Source organism: Haemaphysalis longicornis, unplaced genomic scaffold (assembly GCF_048455015.1).
Source record: "Haemaphysalis longicornis isolate Haplotype H1 unplaced genomic scaffold, Haemaphysalis longicornis Haplotype H1 scaffold_1, whole genome shotgun sequence".
Classification (NCBI taxonomy): domain Eukaryota; kingdom Metazoa; phylum Arthropoda; class Arachnida; order Ixodida; family Ixodidae; genus Haemaphysalis; species Haemaphysalis longicornis.
This window is the reverse complement of record NW_027526203.1, coordinates 362,078,172-362,094,128: the sequence shown is the minus strand read 5'-3', so window position 1 is coordinate 362,094,128 and position 15,957 is coordinate 362,078,172. Positions and strand designations below refer to the sequence as shown.

General features: G+C 45.8%; 1 protein-coding gene across 1 annotated transcript in view; it reads left to right on the top strand.

The window, feature by feature from the left end:
- Positions 1 to 8,331: 8,331 nt before the first annotated feature.
- Positions 8,332 to 15,957, top strand: part of Spg7 (SPG7 matrix AAA peptidase subunit, paraplegin) — a 35,276-nt gene continuing 27,650 nt past the window's right edge. The window contains exons 1-5 of the mRNA XM_077686181.1: positions 8,332 to 8,745; positions 8,814 to 8,913; positions 8,982 to 9,059; positions 9,130 to 9,293; positions 11,134 to 11,214. Of these exons, the coding sequence (XP_077542307.1) occupies positions 8,584 to 8,745; positions 8,814 to 8,913; positions 8,982 to 9,059; positions 9,130 to 9,293; positions 11,134 to 11,214 (585 nt within the window). The 5' untranslated portion in view covers positions 8,332 to 8,583. The remainder of the gene's footprint in view (positions 8,746 to 8,813; positions 8,914 to 8,981; positions 9,060 to 9,129; positions 9,294 to 11,133; positions 11,215 to 15,957) is intronic.

The following is a 15,957-nucleotide window of genomic DNA, read 5'->3' as shown; positions in this document are numbered from 1 at the left end:
ATCGTGCGGCTTGCGAACTCCTAAACACCGCACCCTCGCTCGGTAGTGTCCGCCGCGCCTGCGGAAAACTTCGACCGGCGCCGCCGGCGCGACCGCGCAGGTACGGCGCTACGAGGAAGGCGCCCCGCCGCCATGTTGGAACAAGGCCTACGTACCTCCCGTCTCGCAAGCGGGCCACGACTGTGGTGCTCGGAGGTATCCTTCGGGCGCACCGCCTGGTGCGTGTAGGAAGCTTGTTTACACATTTGCCGTCACGGCTGTACCTGGCATCATAACTGTCTGCCTGCAACCGATCTGGCGCGAGGCGTTTCGTCCGAAGTCTTCCGGACAAAGGGTAGTGGGCTACGACTGCAGCAACGCATTTCTCTGGGAGCTAGCAACCTCAAATTCGTCTGAAGACGAGCCCCACGTTGGGCGCCATGTGGGATATGTGAGGGGTTCCTCAGGGGCCTTGCCAGCACTCTGGGGTAGGCCACCACGCTAGCTCCCGGCGTGTCAACCACGCGGGCTCCCATGCCTACGGCAGCCCAGCGAGGTTCGCCGATACGAGAACACAGTAGACAGTAGTGCCTAAGCACAGCCGTTTAGTTGGGGAATCCCAAAGCATGCGAGCACAAGGCTCGACGGCGTTCACGAATCACGCCGTCCGAGTCGTGACCGCGAACGGGAGGCAGGCACTCACGGCTCGCGACAAACAAAGCTCCCACCTGGGGTACACGTATCCGCCACCGCCGCCATGTTCCACCGAACCAGCCCCGACCGGGTCTCTAACGAGACTTTCCCCGTCTCCCTCGCGCACACGTTCGCGCTGACCGCGCGCCTATGCCTATGGGGATACGGCCCGTTCGTCACATGGCGTTTCGTCATAGGCCGGTTCGTAATAGGCCGTTTGGTTACATATAGGATCATTCGTCATAGGCCGTTCGGTCTATTACGTATTTTTATTAACCGTAATAAAAATACGGCACATTAGCCTGTATTCGTCCGTCGCGACGGGGCTGACGAGGCAGCGGTGCTGACGGCTGGGCGTTCGTCTGTTGTGGCTTACGCGGAATGGTCGCTTTCCGGTCCATCCGCGTATCCCACAACTCCTGCCGCTCGTGCACTTAGAAGCATTGAGCGTTCAAGTGGTGTGAGGTTGTTAATTAAATGCAAGCCCGAGCTCCTCGGCGAGAGTTTTGGTCTCCGGATCAGGCGATTGCATGACTAGGGCTACGGGTGCACTAGGTCTGACTAGGTTGTACCAGTTGTACTAGTATTTTTAAAATGGCCGCCGTCTCGGTTTCGGCACGAGTTCCGGTTCCTGTCTGACTCCCGCGTGTGCATGGAGGAAAGAAAAGGTTCGTGTGGGTGCAATATGGAGTCGATCGTATGACGCCATTGTTCACGTCACGAAATGTGCAATTTAGCGGGAGATTTAAAATTTTGGCTTAAATTGCCTTATTTCTCAGTGAATAAAGCATCATTTGCTTCCGGGAAAGTGCTTGGGGTACTATGAAACACCTAATATTTCAAATAAAACAAACTTTTGTTTTCTCTTCATGGCCCGTGCAAGGCCCTCCCTACAACTATGGTCCCTAGAACTACAACGGGAGCGGTTTTTCGCACTTGATCTCACCCCCCCTGCTCTCTGCGCATGCGCCGCGTTGCCTGCGTCGTCTGCTTCCTCTCCGCCGCGGCTGCGCTCCGCGGCGCCGAAGTCAAACGGGAGCGCGCGGCCTCCATCACGGCCGCTGGATGAGAGCGCACGCCTTTCATCCAGCGGCCGTGCCTCCATGGCGCGCGGCACGCCGCTCGTCGATGCGCGCCGTCGGCAACGAGAAGCGTGTAGCCGCGTATGCGATCGCGATGAAAAAAAAAAAAAAAAAAAACAGAAAGAAAAGAAGAAGATTCGAACGCGGAGATCTAGGCATTGGGCACATTTTGCTCAGCCCAGCGATGAACAGCTGATCTCACGATTCGTGTCGTATTTCAAAATGCGCTGGTTGTGACTAAGCTAAATCGGCGCTAGCATGGGGTTTCATTGCGATGGTCACTTGATACAATCAGCGCCCTTGTCTGTGCATCCCATCCTTGCAGCGCCTGTTTCAGAACTTCTTACGCAAATTATCAACTTTTGTAAGCTGTGTATTTGATGTGCTTCCTTTGACCGGGACGATGCTAGTCTCGTACGTGTTGATCAGTCTTTTTGTTGTTGTCGAAGTTGTTCTGTTCACCTCCTGTGCTGGGCCTAAATAGAGGCTTGCTGTACAAACAAACAAACAAACAAACAAACAAACAAACAAACAAACAAATAAATAAATAAATAAATAAATAAATAAATAAATAAATAAATAAATAAATAAATAAATAAATAAATAAATGATATTTTCATTACTAACTATTTATGAAAAACCCGAATGAAAAGGGCAAAGGTTACGCGCAAATGCAGGGTTGAAAGCCTTCCGCGCGCGCGCAGTGTTTTTTTTTTTTTTTTTTCATTAGGCCGGGAAAGATGAACCACGTAATGAAAGAAGCTTCATCCCGTGTTTGTTTTTCGGTTCTTTCATAGACCCCTCAAAGCAGAATTCGGCAGCAAGTAACGCGAACGCTTTCAAGCAGACGCGTTCATGCACCGCAGAAGGCGTGTTTACATCGTGAATTTAAAGTTGCCAAAAATTACGCAATAATAAAAATATAATACACGTGCCGTCATTGCGTAGAAAACGGCAAGCATTTCTTTTGTTCGGGCCCTGATCGTTTGAGATGGATTATGCCATGCTTCAATGACAAAGGGAGGCTGGTTATAGCACAGGATCCATGAATCATTCATTTATTCAAATGCGCCCATGTGCGTTTAGGGGAGGGTCGCAGCGTTTTTTATGGCCTGGGAGAGAGCGACATCGCGCTGCTGAGGAAAAGACTGCACATTGCACGTCAAAACTGTGTACTTCCAGACATCAACTCCAAAATGCGCACACGTGCGTTTAGGGGCGGGTCGCAGCGTTATTTATATGGCCTGGGAGAGAGCGACATCGCGCTGCTGAGGAAAAAAAGACTGCGCATTGCACGTCGAAACTGTGTACTTCCAGACATCAAACGCCCCATATCGAGACTGAAAACTAAGCGCTTATCCTCCGACTCGCAACCTGTTGACAGCACTGGGAAAGGTAAATCATTCAATTCAATTCAATTTATTTCAACACCAAGGATGTTTGGAGGCACAGACAAAAAGCCATACAAAGGCTTGACAGAGGTCCGTGCCCCCTACATGGCACACAGTGGAGAGTAACGGGAGGCCGTGTTCATATTGGCAACAAAGCAATTACATGTTTTTCGCGTACAGAAGCAGAGCGCCAATTTTGTAAAACAAAAAAAAAAACTACAACAAAGAACAGAGACCGTATTATAGTGACTAGATAAGGGAAAGGATTTTTGTGTGTACCAGGAGGTCAGTACGGCATTCCATAATGTATGACGCTAAGAATAATCGTTAATGCGGAATTGCAGCAACATATAAATGTCATTGATAACAAAGGAGAAACAGAATACAATGAAAAAAAAATATATCAGGAGGCCTATGAGACAACTACAAAAAGAGCGTTATGCAGATCTTTAAAAGAGACTGTAAAAATATCAGTTCCATGTTCGCAATAAAGTCGATTGAGCATTGAAGGGAGGCAAAATTTCAGCATTTGCTTTCCATAATTTGTGCGGCACGTGTCAACTTGCCATTGCTCTAGGACTGCGGGTTGCATAAGAAATGACGTTTTTTCGTAGTTTCGCAAGTTCGGCCATTGTGCCAACGTTTCTGGCTGTTTCTGAATTAAAGTTCTGAGATAACCTAAATGGATTTTACATTGATAATTTTAAGGTCATGAAACAGACTACTTGTATGGGATAGCGGAGGTACTTTATTTACAATTCGGATAACTCGTTTCTGCATAAGGAGTAGTTTCCCTATGTATTGAAGAGTGGTAGTGCCCCACACTAATACGCCATAATTCAATAGAGATGAAAAGAGACCATTGTATAAAATGATATTAACAGATATGGGAAAATAAAAGTACTGTTTCCGCATACAGCCAGTCACAACCGATAATTTCCCGTTTAGGTAACTGATGTGTTTATCCCAGGACATATGCTCCGAAAAGTATACACCTAAAGTTTGGAAATGCGCTACTATTTCGATTTCGGTATTATCTATATGAATGGGAAGCAATGTGAAATTTTTATGTCGGGGGTGAAATAGAATTGCCTTTGTTTTGTCGGTGTTCATCCTGAGATCATTACTAAAGATCATTCATGATAGAGCGCACTACATAATTGTGCTCCTACGCACCTGTCGCCTCCGTAAATGTGACAGGTGTCTTTCTGACCTGTTGTTTTTTGAAAGATCTGCAAACGACGAAGGTTTCTGCTGTGGAAGTCTAACGGGCCAAAATTAATGTCGTTGTCCAAGCAGTCTTCAAAACGCAAAGTGGAATACGAGAAGAGGTGCTTTCAGGAGCGATGGGAACTTTCTTATTTCTTCACGGAATCAAGAGACAAGGTGTTGTGCTTAGTCTGCCTCCAGACTTTGGCTGTGCCGAAGGAGTACAATGTTCGACGCCACTTCATGTCTTGCCATCACGAGAAGTATGGTGCTCTTACTGGCAACGTTCGCGAGCACACCGTGACTAAACTGAAGGCGGCGTTGGGGAAGCAGCAAAACCTGTTCAAAAATCGCGCGCCATCAGCCGCAAAGAGTTCGCACAACATCCGACAGATGGCGACGAGTGTACTGGCCAGTAGGAAGCCGCAGTGAAACATGCCCCTCGCGAGGGGCACGATCAAATGCAGAGCATTTCCGAGGGCGCACGACGTTAAGTAGTTTGCGTTACGTTAATGTTGTTGCATTTGTTGCAACTGCTGACGAGAGAGCGCTCGTCAGCAGTAATTTGAATGAGTCAACGATATAAGGCGCGTATATAGCGTCCGATTCTGTGTCGGCTTTGTGGCGCAGTGGTTACAGCGCAATGTACATAGCGTTCCGCCCGCAGGGTCGAGGGATCGAAACCTGGCGTTGGATAGTATTTTCGCTTTATGTAGTAGGGACAACGACGGTGCGGACTACGGACGCCAACGCGGGTGACATCGTGAGTTACTGAAATGCTCTGCATTTAAAAGGCTGCCAAAGCAAGCGACGAAACGGTAAGGGCAAGCTTCGTCATTTCTGAGCTTATCGCCAAATCATCCAAGTCCTTCACTGAAGGTCTGTTCGTGAAGCAGTGCCTGCTCGGAGTCGCTGATGCTACCTGTCCCAGCATGAAAAAGACATTCGAGAAAATAAGCCTCTCTCAAAACACAGTCGCCCAGAGAATTAACGAGATCAGTGCGGACATTGAAAAAGGATTAATCAACCGATGCCACGAGTTTGAAGCATTCTCTATTGCAGTTGACGAAAGCACTGAGATCGTGAGATCAGCTGTTCATTGCTAGGCTGAGAAAAATGTGCCCAATGCCTCGATCTCCGCGTTCGAATCTTCTTCTTTTCTTTCTTTGTTTTGCTTTTGTTTTTGTTTCCATCGTGATCGCATACGCGGCTACACGCTTCTCGTTGCCGACGGCGCGCATCGACGAGCGGCGTGCCGCGCGCTCCCGTTTGACTTCGGCGCCGCGGGGCGCAGCCGCGGCGGAGAGGAAGCAGACGACGCAGGCGACGCGCCTCCATTGCCATAGCAACGCGGCGCATGCGCAGAGAGCAGTGGGGGTGAGATCAAGTGCGAAAAACCGCTCCCAAGGCTCCCAACTACAACCACGGCCGCTGGATGAGAGGCGCACTGACGTGCGGCCTGCCGCGTGCTCCCAAACCGGCGTGAGGGTGCGTAGTACCCATCGCTGCCGCGGCGGCGCCACCGTTCCGGGACTGGTTGCGGTGAGCGCAGCCCGCGGGACGCCGGCTTTTGGGCCGCTTATTTCGAAGTGTGGGCTTATCATCGGCGTTCCACGCTCCGCATAAGGCATTTACCAGCACTAATGTTACGCCTGTTAAAAGACAAAGACGATTAGCAGCGGCCGAGCTTAATTTGGTCAAGGTGGAAGTTAAATTCCATTCACAGCAGCAGCATTACGCGTTGATAGTGTGCCTTCTGTCTTGCATTGCTGTGTCGTTGTGTCTCACGTCGTCGCCCGGCATGCTCTTTGTGATCTCACGCACGGCAGAGATTTACGTTTTGTCTGCAAGCTGCGACTGCAGAGAATATATTAAAATTCCCGACAAGCAGAAACAATGTTTTTGTGGCGGCGCTTGTTATTTATGAGTGCCAACACTTCTCAATGTTTAAGACGTAACCAACTTTTATGTAGGTTTTTCCTCGTGCACTAAATAAAACACCCCAATTCGTATTAATCTCACGGCACATATGACTTGATTACAGGTTATTTAGTTATGAAGTAATACTAATATCATGTCGGCCCTTTTTTATTTTGATAATATATATATATATATATACAGTTGAATGAAAAGCGATTCCAGTTTCTACCTGATATTTTTACTTTTTCCCTATAGCCTCTAAAAAAATTAAGGAGAGCAGATGGGATTTCCGGGTCGACAAAAAACTTAAAAAAAGATATTTGGTGAGCTTGGCAAGCTTGGCAAGCTAAATTTTTGCCCGGACACGAAAGAAAAAAGCGAAATTGTACAGAAATTCCAAAAATTGCCTAATAATGCGTAAGCATTCGAACACCGCTTTTCCACTTCACGTTTTCTTGTTTTCTTTGCTATTTTAAACCAACAATTGTACATCTTGAATATCATAATTATTAATTGTTCTAACTGCGTGAATTACACATTATTTGTGCAGATACAAGGCATTGCACTTGTTGCATTACGTAGAGATTATGCTAGGGTACTCAAAAAAGAAAGCTGACGTAATAACAACGTATGTGAAAATTTTCCTACGCTACGAAAATTAATTCGAATTGAAGCGCAGTATGTTCACAGATCAAAACGGCCGCAACGTCTTTAGAGCGCGCTAATTTGAGCGCATACTGGTGCTGCTCCAGGAGCCCGGCCGTTAGCTTCAGGGATAAATGCGTATGGGTTTAAAGAGGCGGTGAAATAACGGAGGATATAGCGCTTGTTCTCATCGCAAAGTTTGAAAAATGCTTAGCAACGTGGACCGCGTACGCACTGTTTCTTAAACACAGCACGGTGCATTTATTTTTCTTTCTATACAACCTTGAGCTGTAATCAAGTTTTCATAGCGCGTTTAAAGGCATTGTCGTGCCTGCGAAAATAAAACAACCCAAATCTCTATGCGGGGCAAGACATGATCGGGCCAGTATAAGAGTATCAAAAAAAAAAAAAAAAAAGACACGCATAGCAAAATGTCTAGTCTTTTGAAATCCTTTTTCGACCATCCTATCGCCTGTCCTCGTTTTATGAGGTGCGCATTCCGCCCGGCCAACATGTTTTTGCAAAGAAGTGTCTTTAGGCAAGCTTTAATCCGTCGCCGGCAAATATTCATCGCTCTTCCGTGTGTCGACACCGCGTTTCCCGAGAAAAGGTGACATTTTTGAAATTTCGGACGAATAAAGTCCCACCAAATACCTGCCGCTTGAACTGTAACTAATCATCTTGCGGCTTTAAACTGTGCAACGCGGTTTACGTGCTGTGTGTGAGACGCTTTGTACAAAGCTAACCGGTGGTTATTATCTTTTTGTTGAATATTATCTTTTTTTAACAATGTTGTCGAATATGGAGCATCTTTTTAGATTTGTTAGATTTAAAATGTATTGCCTATATCTCATTCAAGAATTATTTTATCTTCTGGCTGCTTCAGTCATGGCCGGGCGGCTGGATCGAGCGACAGACTGGCACACTTACATACATACGGACAGACAGTTTTCGCGGTTGAGTAGCCCAGGAAGGACAACCACATCTTTAAAACCCGTGCGTTGGCTGTCTCTCTCAGTCGGTGCAAGCGCTCGCCTGCGGGGACCGCCCCGCTCCGTCCCGAAACCAGTCCCCGAACGCTAGCGCCGCGAGGGAGTCAAGCGGCGGCAAACGTAACCACCGCCACTCACGCCCTCGCCCGTTGAAATCCGGGCGACGCGGCAGGCCGCACCTTGCGTGCGCTCTCATCCAGCGGCCGTGCTACAACATTGGCCCCTACAAGCAACGTTGCCTACAAGTACCACCACATCTGTAATAGCACTGATATCATCATTGTTGTATAATATTATTTGAAGCTGCTTTATTTCGTTTTGTGTCAATTTTAAAGAAACTGGTTTTAGTTTTAGAGTCGTTTTCTTCTTATTATTTGCAGATTAGGGGTGGCGCATATCCATATTTGTATCCAAAGCTATCTGTATCCAAAGCCACCACAGCATCGGGACAGTCGGAACATGATCAACATGATCGCGCGTGTGCGCAGCGTCAACATGCGTGGGGCAGCGATAGTGGGAGTGTTGATAACTGTATAAAATGCGTACGCAAGCTAATAGCCGACACCGAAAAACTCGTGTATGAAGAGTTCGCGTATGCGCCGTACCGTTTTCTAGTTTTGTTCCTTTATATGGTGATGTAATGCGGTTCTGAACGAACCGAGCTGAATAGCTATGATCACCTGCGCAAGGTATCTTGGAGGAGCACCTGCAGTGAGAAACATTGTAAGGATTGTCAACGCACACTTGCACAGCTGTGGGTTTCGGAGCTTGAGAGAAGTCCGAACTCTTCGCCCTTCGTGCAACTATACGGGACAGCCGGCGGTTGCAAAACGGGTGCGTAAGGACGGCCGGGGTAGTAGTCTCAACTTAAACTATAAGTTATGGCAAGTTTATCTTTACAGGTTTGCCGGCAAGTCGATTCTGAATTGAAAGCACTTGGGAAACTCTTGAAACGATCCGGTGTTCTCGCGGGAAACCAGCGCCTGTTTTCAAACCCCTTAGGTGAGCCGTTTTGACCTTGGTTGAGTGTCAGCTGAGTTATAAGCGTTTTGCGGAATTCATTCTATTAGGCTGCTCGAGGACTCTCCACACGACTGCTTTTCTGAGGCAAGACCAGAATGGCAAAAACAACAAAGATAAAGAGGATGGTGAGTGCATTCCCCCCACAGATTTCAAGAATGTTACGATGTCATCGTAAACTTTGAAAACCTTTTGCAGAAGAGTCGAAGGTTTCACTGCTGGCCAAAGCGGCGATCTGGATGATGACAGCCTACATAGTGATCACCCTGATGTCCCTCCTCTTTCCTACAAGCAACCAGCCCGATGTGTTGCGCTATGTGTCGTGGAATGAGTTTTACCACCAGATGCTGGCAAAGGGAGAGGTAAAGGCGTGTTTCTTTTTTGTATGGTATGAATTGGTACCGTCAAGTTAATTTTCTTCCCAATGTGAATCATTGAACACATAAATAGAAGGACTGACACGTGTGAAGTCATAAATGTTGTTTTATTCGTAGCGCACATAGCATGCAAGATTAAGGGTTACATTCCTTGTAAATTAGTTGTAATGCCTGAAATGGGCCACTTGCTTAAGTCACAAAGAGTAATCAAGGCAGAGCTATATGAGCCTAAGTTTACGGCCTGCAGGAGCGGTGGCCAAAACCAGGCACCGCGCCATCTGGCTCTGCAGCGCCTGCTGTCAAAACCCACGCACAACCAAGGTGCAGCCAGTCAGTATCACATACGTGCCACTGTCTCTTTCTTCTTTGCGACTGCCTCTTGGCTTCGATAAGTCAATGTCAGGGGATCGACTCTGGTTAGTGGAACACTACCGTGCATGCACTGCCCTACCTCCGAAAACTGTGAGACGCCTGATATGGGGCAGTGCTGCTATGCTGGCAGTTAGTGCGCTTGGTTATGTTGGGCTCGTGGCCTAGTGTTATCTCTTCTAAATCATGTGGTCCTGTGGGGAAACCATTCCAGTAAATGCCTTCGAACAAAGTGGCCTACAAATGTGGGTCTTTTCTCCTTGCTTACTATGGTGTACTGGTTCTGTTTGTTTTTCATTCTCCTTGCTTACTATGGTGTACTGGTTCTGTTTGTTTTTCAATATTTGTGGCCGCTGTAGTGCCTCCTATGTTACAACAAATCCTTTGCTCATCAGCTTCCACCCGGTCACCAAATCCCACAATCACATCCCACCCTGTAATATTACTTAGATTTTCCTAACGACAACCCGAGAGACAAGAGGAAGCAAGAGTGGGCCATCCAGCAGGCCTTCACTGCACTCTAAAAGCACAGAATCCGTAAAGGGGCCTGCACCTAGTAGGGTAGCAAAGAAGATGCGACGATGGGCGACGTCAGGACGGGGGTCCTAACAAACCCCCGCCCACTGCAGGATCGATCTGAATGAAGTCCTTTCCAGTCCAGTCCAGTCCCAACAACAACCCCCTTGATCGAACCTGGCAGATCATTCATGACCAGTGTGTCAGCATTTGTGTGTGCTTGGGACAGCTTGTATATTTCCCATGGATTTACAGCAGGGTTTCTTTTTTTTATTACTTCAAATGCGATACGGGTGTTTGAGGTGAACAGGGGCATGTCTTGCTTTTGGAGTGTTGAATGTTCGCTTGGAAATATAAAAAATCAATAGAAAAAAGTGCGGTACACTCATTTGTTGATGATATAAATGACCAGCGAAGCTGGCGTGCCCACGTTCTTTGTTTTTGTTTTGTTTTGTTTTGATAAACATATAATTAAGGTGTAGGGTATACAATAGCGACATAAAATTGTTCAGATTTTTTACGAGAGTAATAAAGGTAAACCATTGCAATACATACATAAACACTGCAGCGGTTTTTATAAATGTTAGTGGATGTGGTTTTGCATGAATAATTTTTTTTAAGATGCAGTGGGCGCAGACTCTCAACTGAGAGTCCGCACCCGTTTCATCTTTTTTGCTTCATCCTCATCCAAGTTGCGCTGTTAAGGTAGAGACAGGGTGGTGCCTCCATCACAAATTGTGGCAGGAGCATTGCAATGAAGATGCAGCCGTTCAGGCATTTGGCTTGCCTTTGCAGTCCACTTTGTTTGCTGATGTCTTGCCTTCATTTACCGTAAGAACTACCTAGGTGCAGTCAGTAGCCATTGCAGCACCTCTTTGTTGCTTGCCTTGTCCATGCTCTTTTCATTACCATGATATCTTGCTTTATTTCTCTCATGTAGGTTGAAGAAATAATTGTGAGGCCAGAGCTAGACTTGGTCACCATCTATTTACATGACAACGCCATCATCAAAGGGAGAAAGGCAAGCTCTTTCTTCTTCTTCTTGCATTTGAATAATTTTGCTTGCAAGAATGTAGGGTTGTTTAGTCCATGAGGTATTCGAGAAAGGTGAGTAGCTTTGTGCAAGCTCCTAACTGGCGAAGCATAAGTGCATATAACATGCTGTAATGGGTACATGAATATAAGTTGTGCCCAAAGTATCATTTAGCGGGATGTTAAAAGAGCATTAAAGTAAAAATACAAATAAGCATATTAAGGGCAGAGTACAGTGCTAGGAATAGTTACAGTACAGTAACTACAGCACAGTACAGTAACTAGTACAGTGCTAGAAGCAGTCTAGTGACGCCGGAGTAGTATACTCGGTGACAACTTAAGAACGGCACCGGAAGTTGCCGCTGTGCCTTATCACCGTAGCCGGATGTTTCTCCGCACGGCGCAAGTAGGGCGTTACTGGGAATATTTTGAACATGGCGTGAGCCGTTCCCGTGATTTTTTGGACTTAATATGCTTATAAACGGCTCCAGTGACGACAAACAAACTGCGTGAGACAAGGCAGACGATATCACGCATTCATAGCAAACCCCTTTCAAAACGCGCGCGCACTGACGTCACAGGTCCGGCGCTTTGGCGGAGTGATACACTACATGAGGTGGTGCCGTTCTTGAGTTGTAACCGAGTATAGTACAGTTTAGTCATTCGAAAGACATGAAGAAAAGGTATCACTGCCCCATACAGCTTTCTGCACTACTACAACTTTTGATGTCATTTATTGGGAATGGTGCGATTGGATTGGTAGTAATTTTTTCAATGTTTTTATGAAAGCAACACTAAGACAAGGATGCATGTAACAAATGAAGTTGGTAATTTTTGCTGAACACATGTTATCAAGAAGACCCAAACATCAGCTGTCGAACATTTCCAGACAGGCTGCCTTACTTTGTGTGAAGCAGGAATCATCTTCGACAATGATGTGAGTATGAAGGCATGGGGCTGTCTCAGCGTGGTAGGTGCTCTGAAGGATTTGGAGCAGCGCTACGAGGCCCACAGTTAAAATCAGGGTGTCGAACCGGAATTTTTTCGGGTTCGGTTCGGGTTCGGGTTCAAGCCTTTCGGGTTCGGTTCGGGTTCAGTTCCAGAGCACCATTCCGTTCCGGTTCGAACCGGTTCGAACCCGTTCGAACCGGTTCAAACGGGTTCGAAGAAAAAAAAGCAGGCGTGTTTTTTTCTGTTAATTTTTTGTGCTCGTTTTTCGTTTCCTTATCAAATCGGCATAACAACAAATTCATAATGAAAGTTTCTTTGTCCAAATATTTTGTCTTCGCCAAATTAAAGCGACCCTGCAACACGTTTTTCAACTTATGTCTAAATCTTGAGTGCTTGAAGAAAGTAGTCAACCAACGCATTATAGTATGGGGTCGCAATGTGCCTCAGCCAAAAATTACTGTTCTCTCCTCGTCAGATAACATAGAAACTTGCTCAAAATATTTTTCTCTCCTTCCCGCTCTTCGCGTTCTTCGACCGCTGAATGACGTCATTACAGCGGTGTAGTGGCTGTTTGCCGGCTTTCCTTAAGTTGCAGAATAGAACGCATTTGATAGCCATCTAAAAAAAGCCACAAAAGCGAAGCAGAAACGGAAGGTGTATCCGCAGCGACGAGCAAATCACGCACTGTTGCTGTGTGCTGGCAATAGCTATAGTTTTCGCAGTGCTTCCAGATGCGAAGAAGATTGAAAGCGTTTTCGAAAGTGTTTATTTATTTATTTACTGCTTTTTATTTATTTATTTATTTATTTATTTATTTATTTATTTATTTATTTACCTAGTTATATTTATTTATTTATTTATTTATTTATTTACCTAGTTATATTTATTTATTTATTTATTTACTGTTGGGTTTAACGCGCCGTCGCAACGCCGACGACAAGGCGCGCCATAGTGGAGGGCTCCGGATTAATTTTGACCACCTGGGCATCTTTACGTGCGACGAAATTTCGGACACATGGACGTTTTCGCTTTTCGCTTCCATCAGAAAAGCGGCCGCCGCGACCGGGAATCTAAACCGCGTCTGTGTGCTCATCAGCGCTACGCCTTAGCCACTGAGCCACCGCGGCGAGTTTATCTAAGGTGTTGAAGAGCTCCTTTAACTGTACGCGCAAAATGTTTTCTATGGTAGTGTGACGAGTATGTGGCGCCGACTGCGAAGCGTGGCAGGTGCATTTAGAAAAATGTTCTACTGATCATCTTTTATCTGCTAACAGAGCTGTTAGAAAGAAAGAATGGCTCTAAAGACTCATTGGACGGCGGGTATAGGACGACATTGGATAGGGAACCACTGGAGATAGGAACTTGCTAATGGCCCTTCAGCGACTGGTGACAGCGATTGGGCTCTAGGAAAGATGATAGCCAAGTGAAGCCACAAGCAGCAGTAATGATCACTTGTAGAGAGAGAGAGAGAGAGAGAAAATGAAGTTTAATTCAATTCAATCGAGGCAATGTTTAAGAGAGGCGTCCTCATTCGAGGGGGCCGGATCGACAGCCGTTCTCATCAAGAACAACTGATCTTCCAGGCCGCAGCTGGCCATGGCTGTCTCCCAATTCTCTATGGAAACGTGAAGCTTGGATGGATCTACGGCACACTAGTCGCAGCCGCCTAGTATGTGTATGAGGTTCCCAGGCTCTCCACAGAAGCAACGCAATGGAGAGAGTTGTGTCCCGTCAAAGAGGTGAAGTCTGGCGTTGTGTGGGACGGTGTATGCCCACAGGGTGCGGAGTAATGTTTCCTGGTTAATCGGTAGCGATTTGTGCGGGGGGGAGTACGTTCTATGGAAGAGGCCAGAGTGCTGAGTAACTTCTTGGTCTGTGACTGCAGGATGCATGCACTCGGGCCGGGCTTCATCAGCGCCGGCTAAGCGAGTCAAATCTCGAACCACGAGGTTGGTGATCTTGTTTGCCGTGGATGCCAGTATGAGCTGGCGCTCATACAATCGTGACTGGTCTCGTTGGTGGTCTCTGATTGAACATCGGAAGTGTTGTAACATGCAATCGGCCGTTGGAAAAGTTGGGCCACGCCTGCTAAGGGTCTGTTATGAGAGTTTTGACGCCGCTTTGGCTAAGCGCATGTGCTATCGCCGCTTCCTCAGCTTAGAGGGGGCTGTGTTCGGCAGTTGAGATGCTACACCTGTGGGAGGCTGCAGAACGGTAACACAAAGAGAAGGTACTGAAGAATGCTATCGGGCGGCTCTTGCATCAAATCAGTTGATCGCCCCTTCCTTTTTTTCTTGCAGTTTAGTTTCTTTCCAACTGTCTCCCCTCATATATCCACACGTTTTGAAAACTCTTTGATGAATATACAATATGCATTAGGCAATTAGTTCTTTAGTCCGAGATGTCAATTTTAATATAGCAACAACATAATAGCGCAATACGGGCATAAAGAAAGACCTTTTATAGCATTCAGGCGGTCTTCACATAACTTTGCGGCTACTTTGTGCGTGACAAAATTTCCTGATTGGTCGAGAAGGAGAACGCTGCAAAATTTTCAAATGCAAAGGACCCCAAAGATATCATGTTTGGTCGGACCGTCGAATCCGCCTTAACTGACCCGCTAATTCTTTTAATCTAAATTAAACACACCAGTACTAATAATTCACATTAGCTCATTCACTCACCTAACTAATTTCAACTTCAACTTTATTGAGCAATTCGTACATAGAAATGCGAGGACAAACACAAAAAGCTGCAAAACTGCAGCTTGACGAGGTGTTTGCACCTTACGGTTGGCGTGGCAGAGCAGAAACAGGAGTTTAAAGCATACGCACAGGAAATAATCCTAAGAAAATAAATCTGCCTTAACATGTCGATATTACATACAAAGATAAAAGAAAGCATTAAAACGCACTATAGCTCACAGTTTGTAAAAGATACGTATTAAATGATATACATACACACATATAGGCACTCATAGGTACATACATACATATAAAGGTTACAAAACAAAACAGGGTACACAGGTACATAAAAAGAGAAATATTGGATACGTACGGAACGTGTGTAGACACAAAAAAAGCAAAAGACAAAACTTCAAGAAAAAGTCATGTTATATACAGGTATGCATACACTCATCAAAATCTGCACTACAGAAGTATCCACATAAATAAATACACACAATATTGGCAAAAATCAGTGTACGGTACTTTTTAGATGCTAAAGTTTGCAGGGAATGAAGACAATGCCAACAAAACGCTTGAAATATATTACAAGTAATTTTGGCTAAACAAAGGTTGCCACGAGAGACAACGCTTAATAGATTATCAGTTAAAAATGTTCTATGTTCAGCAGCAAACGTTTCCTTAAGTCTCACTTAAAAATTGTATTTATAGCTATGCCACTCTCGGCTAGGTTATTTAAAAGGCGGGCAGTTCGGGATTGCAACCTATCATTGCCATAATTCGTTCTTGAAAACGGCACGAACCATGTACTCCTTCCCCTAATTTCGTACGGTACGTCCAACGGTTTTTTTAAACTACATATACTTAGATATGCTGCACCGTTGTGTTGCAAGCTATTTTTATACTTTGTTAGAAGATTAAAGTTGTAGATACATTGGACAGGAAGCAAATTATACTGCAGAAATAGTTCGTTGGTGTGAGTCATATGGTACAGTTGCGATATGTCGAATGGCCTTTTTCTGAAATAAATGCAGCTTATTAATATTTTTTGCGGAACTGGTTAACCATACGAGGCTGCAGTAATTGATGTGAGCTGT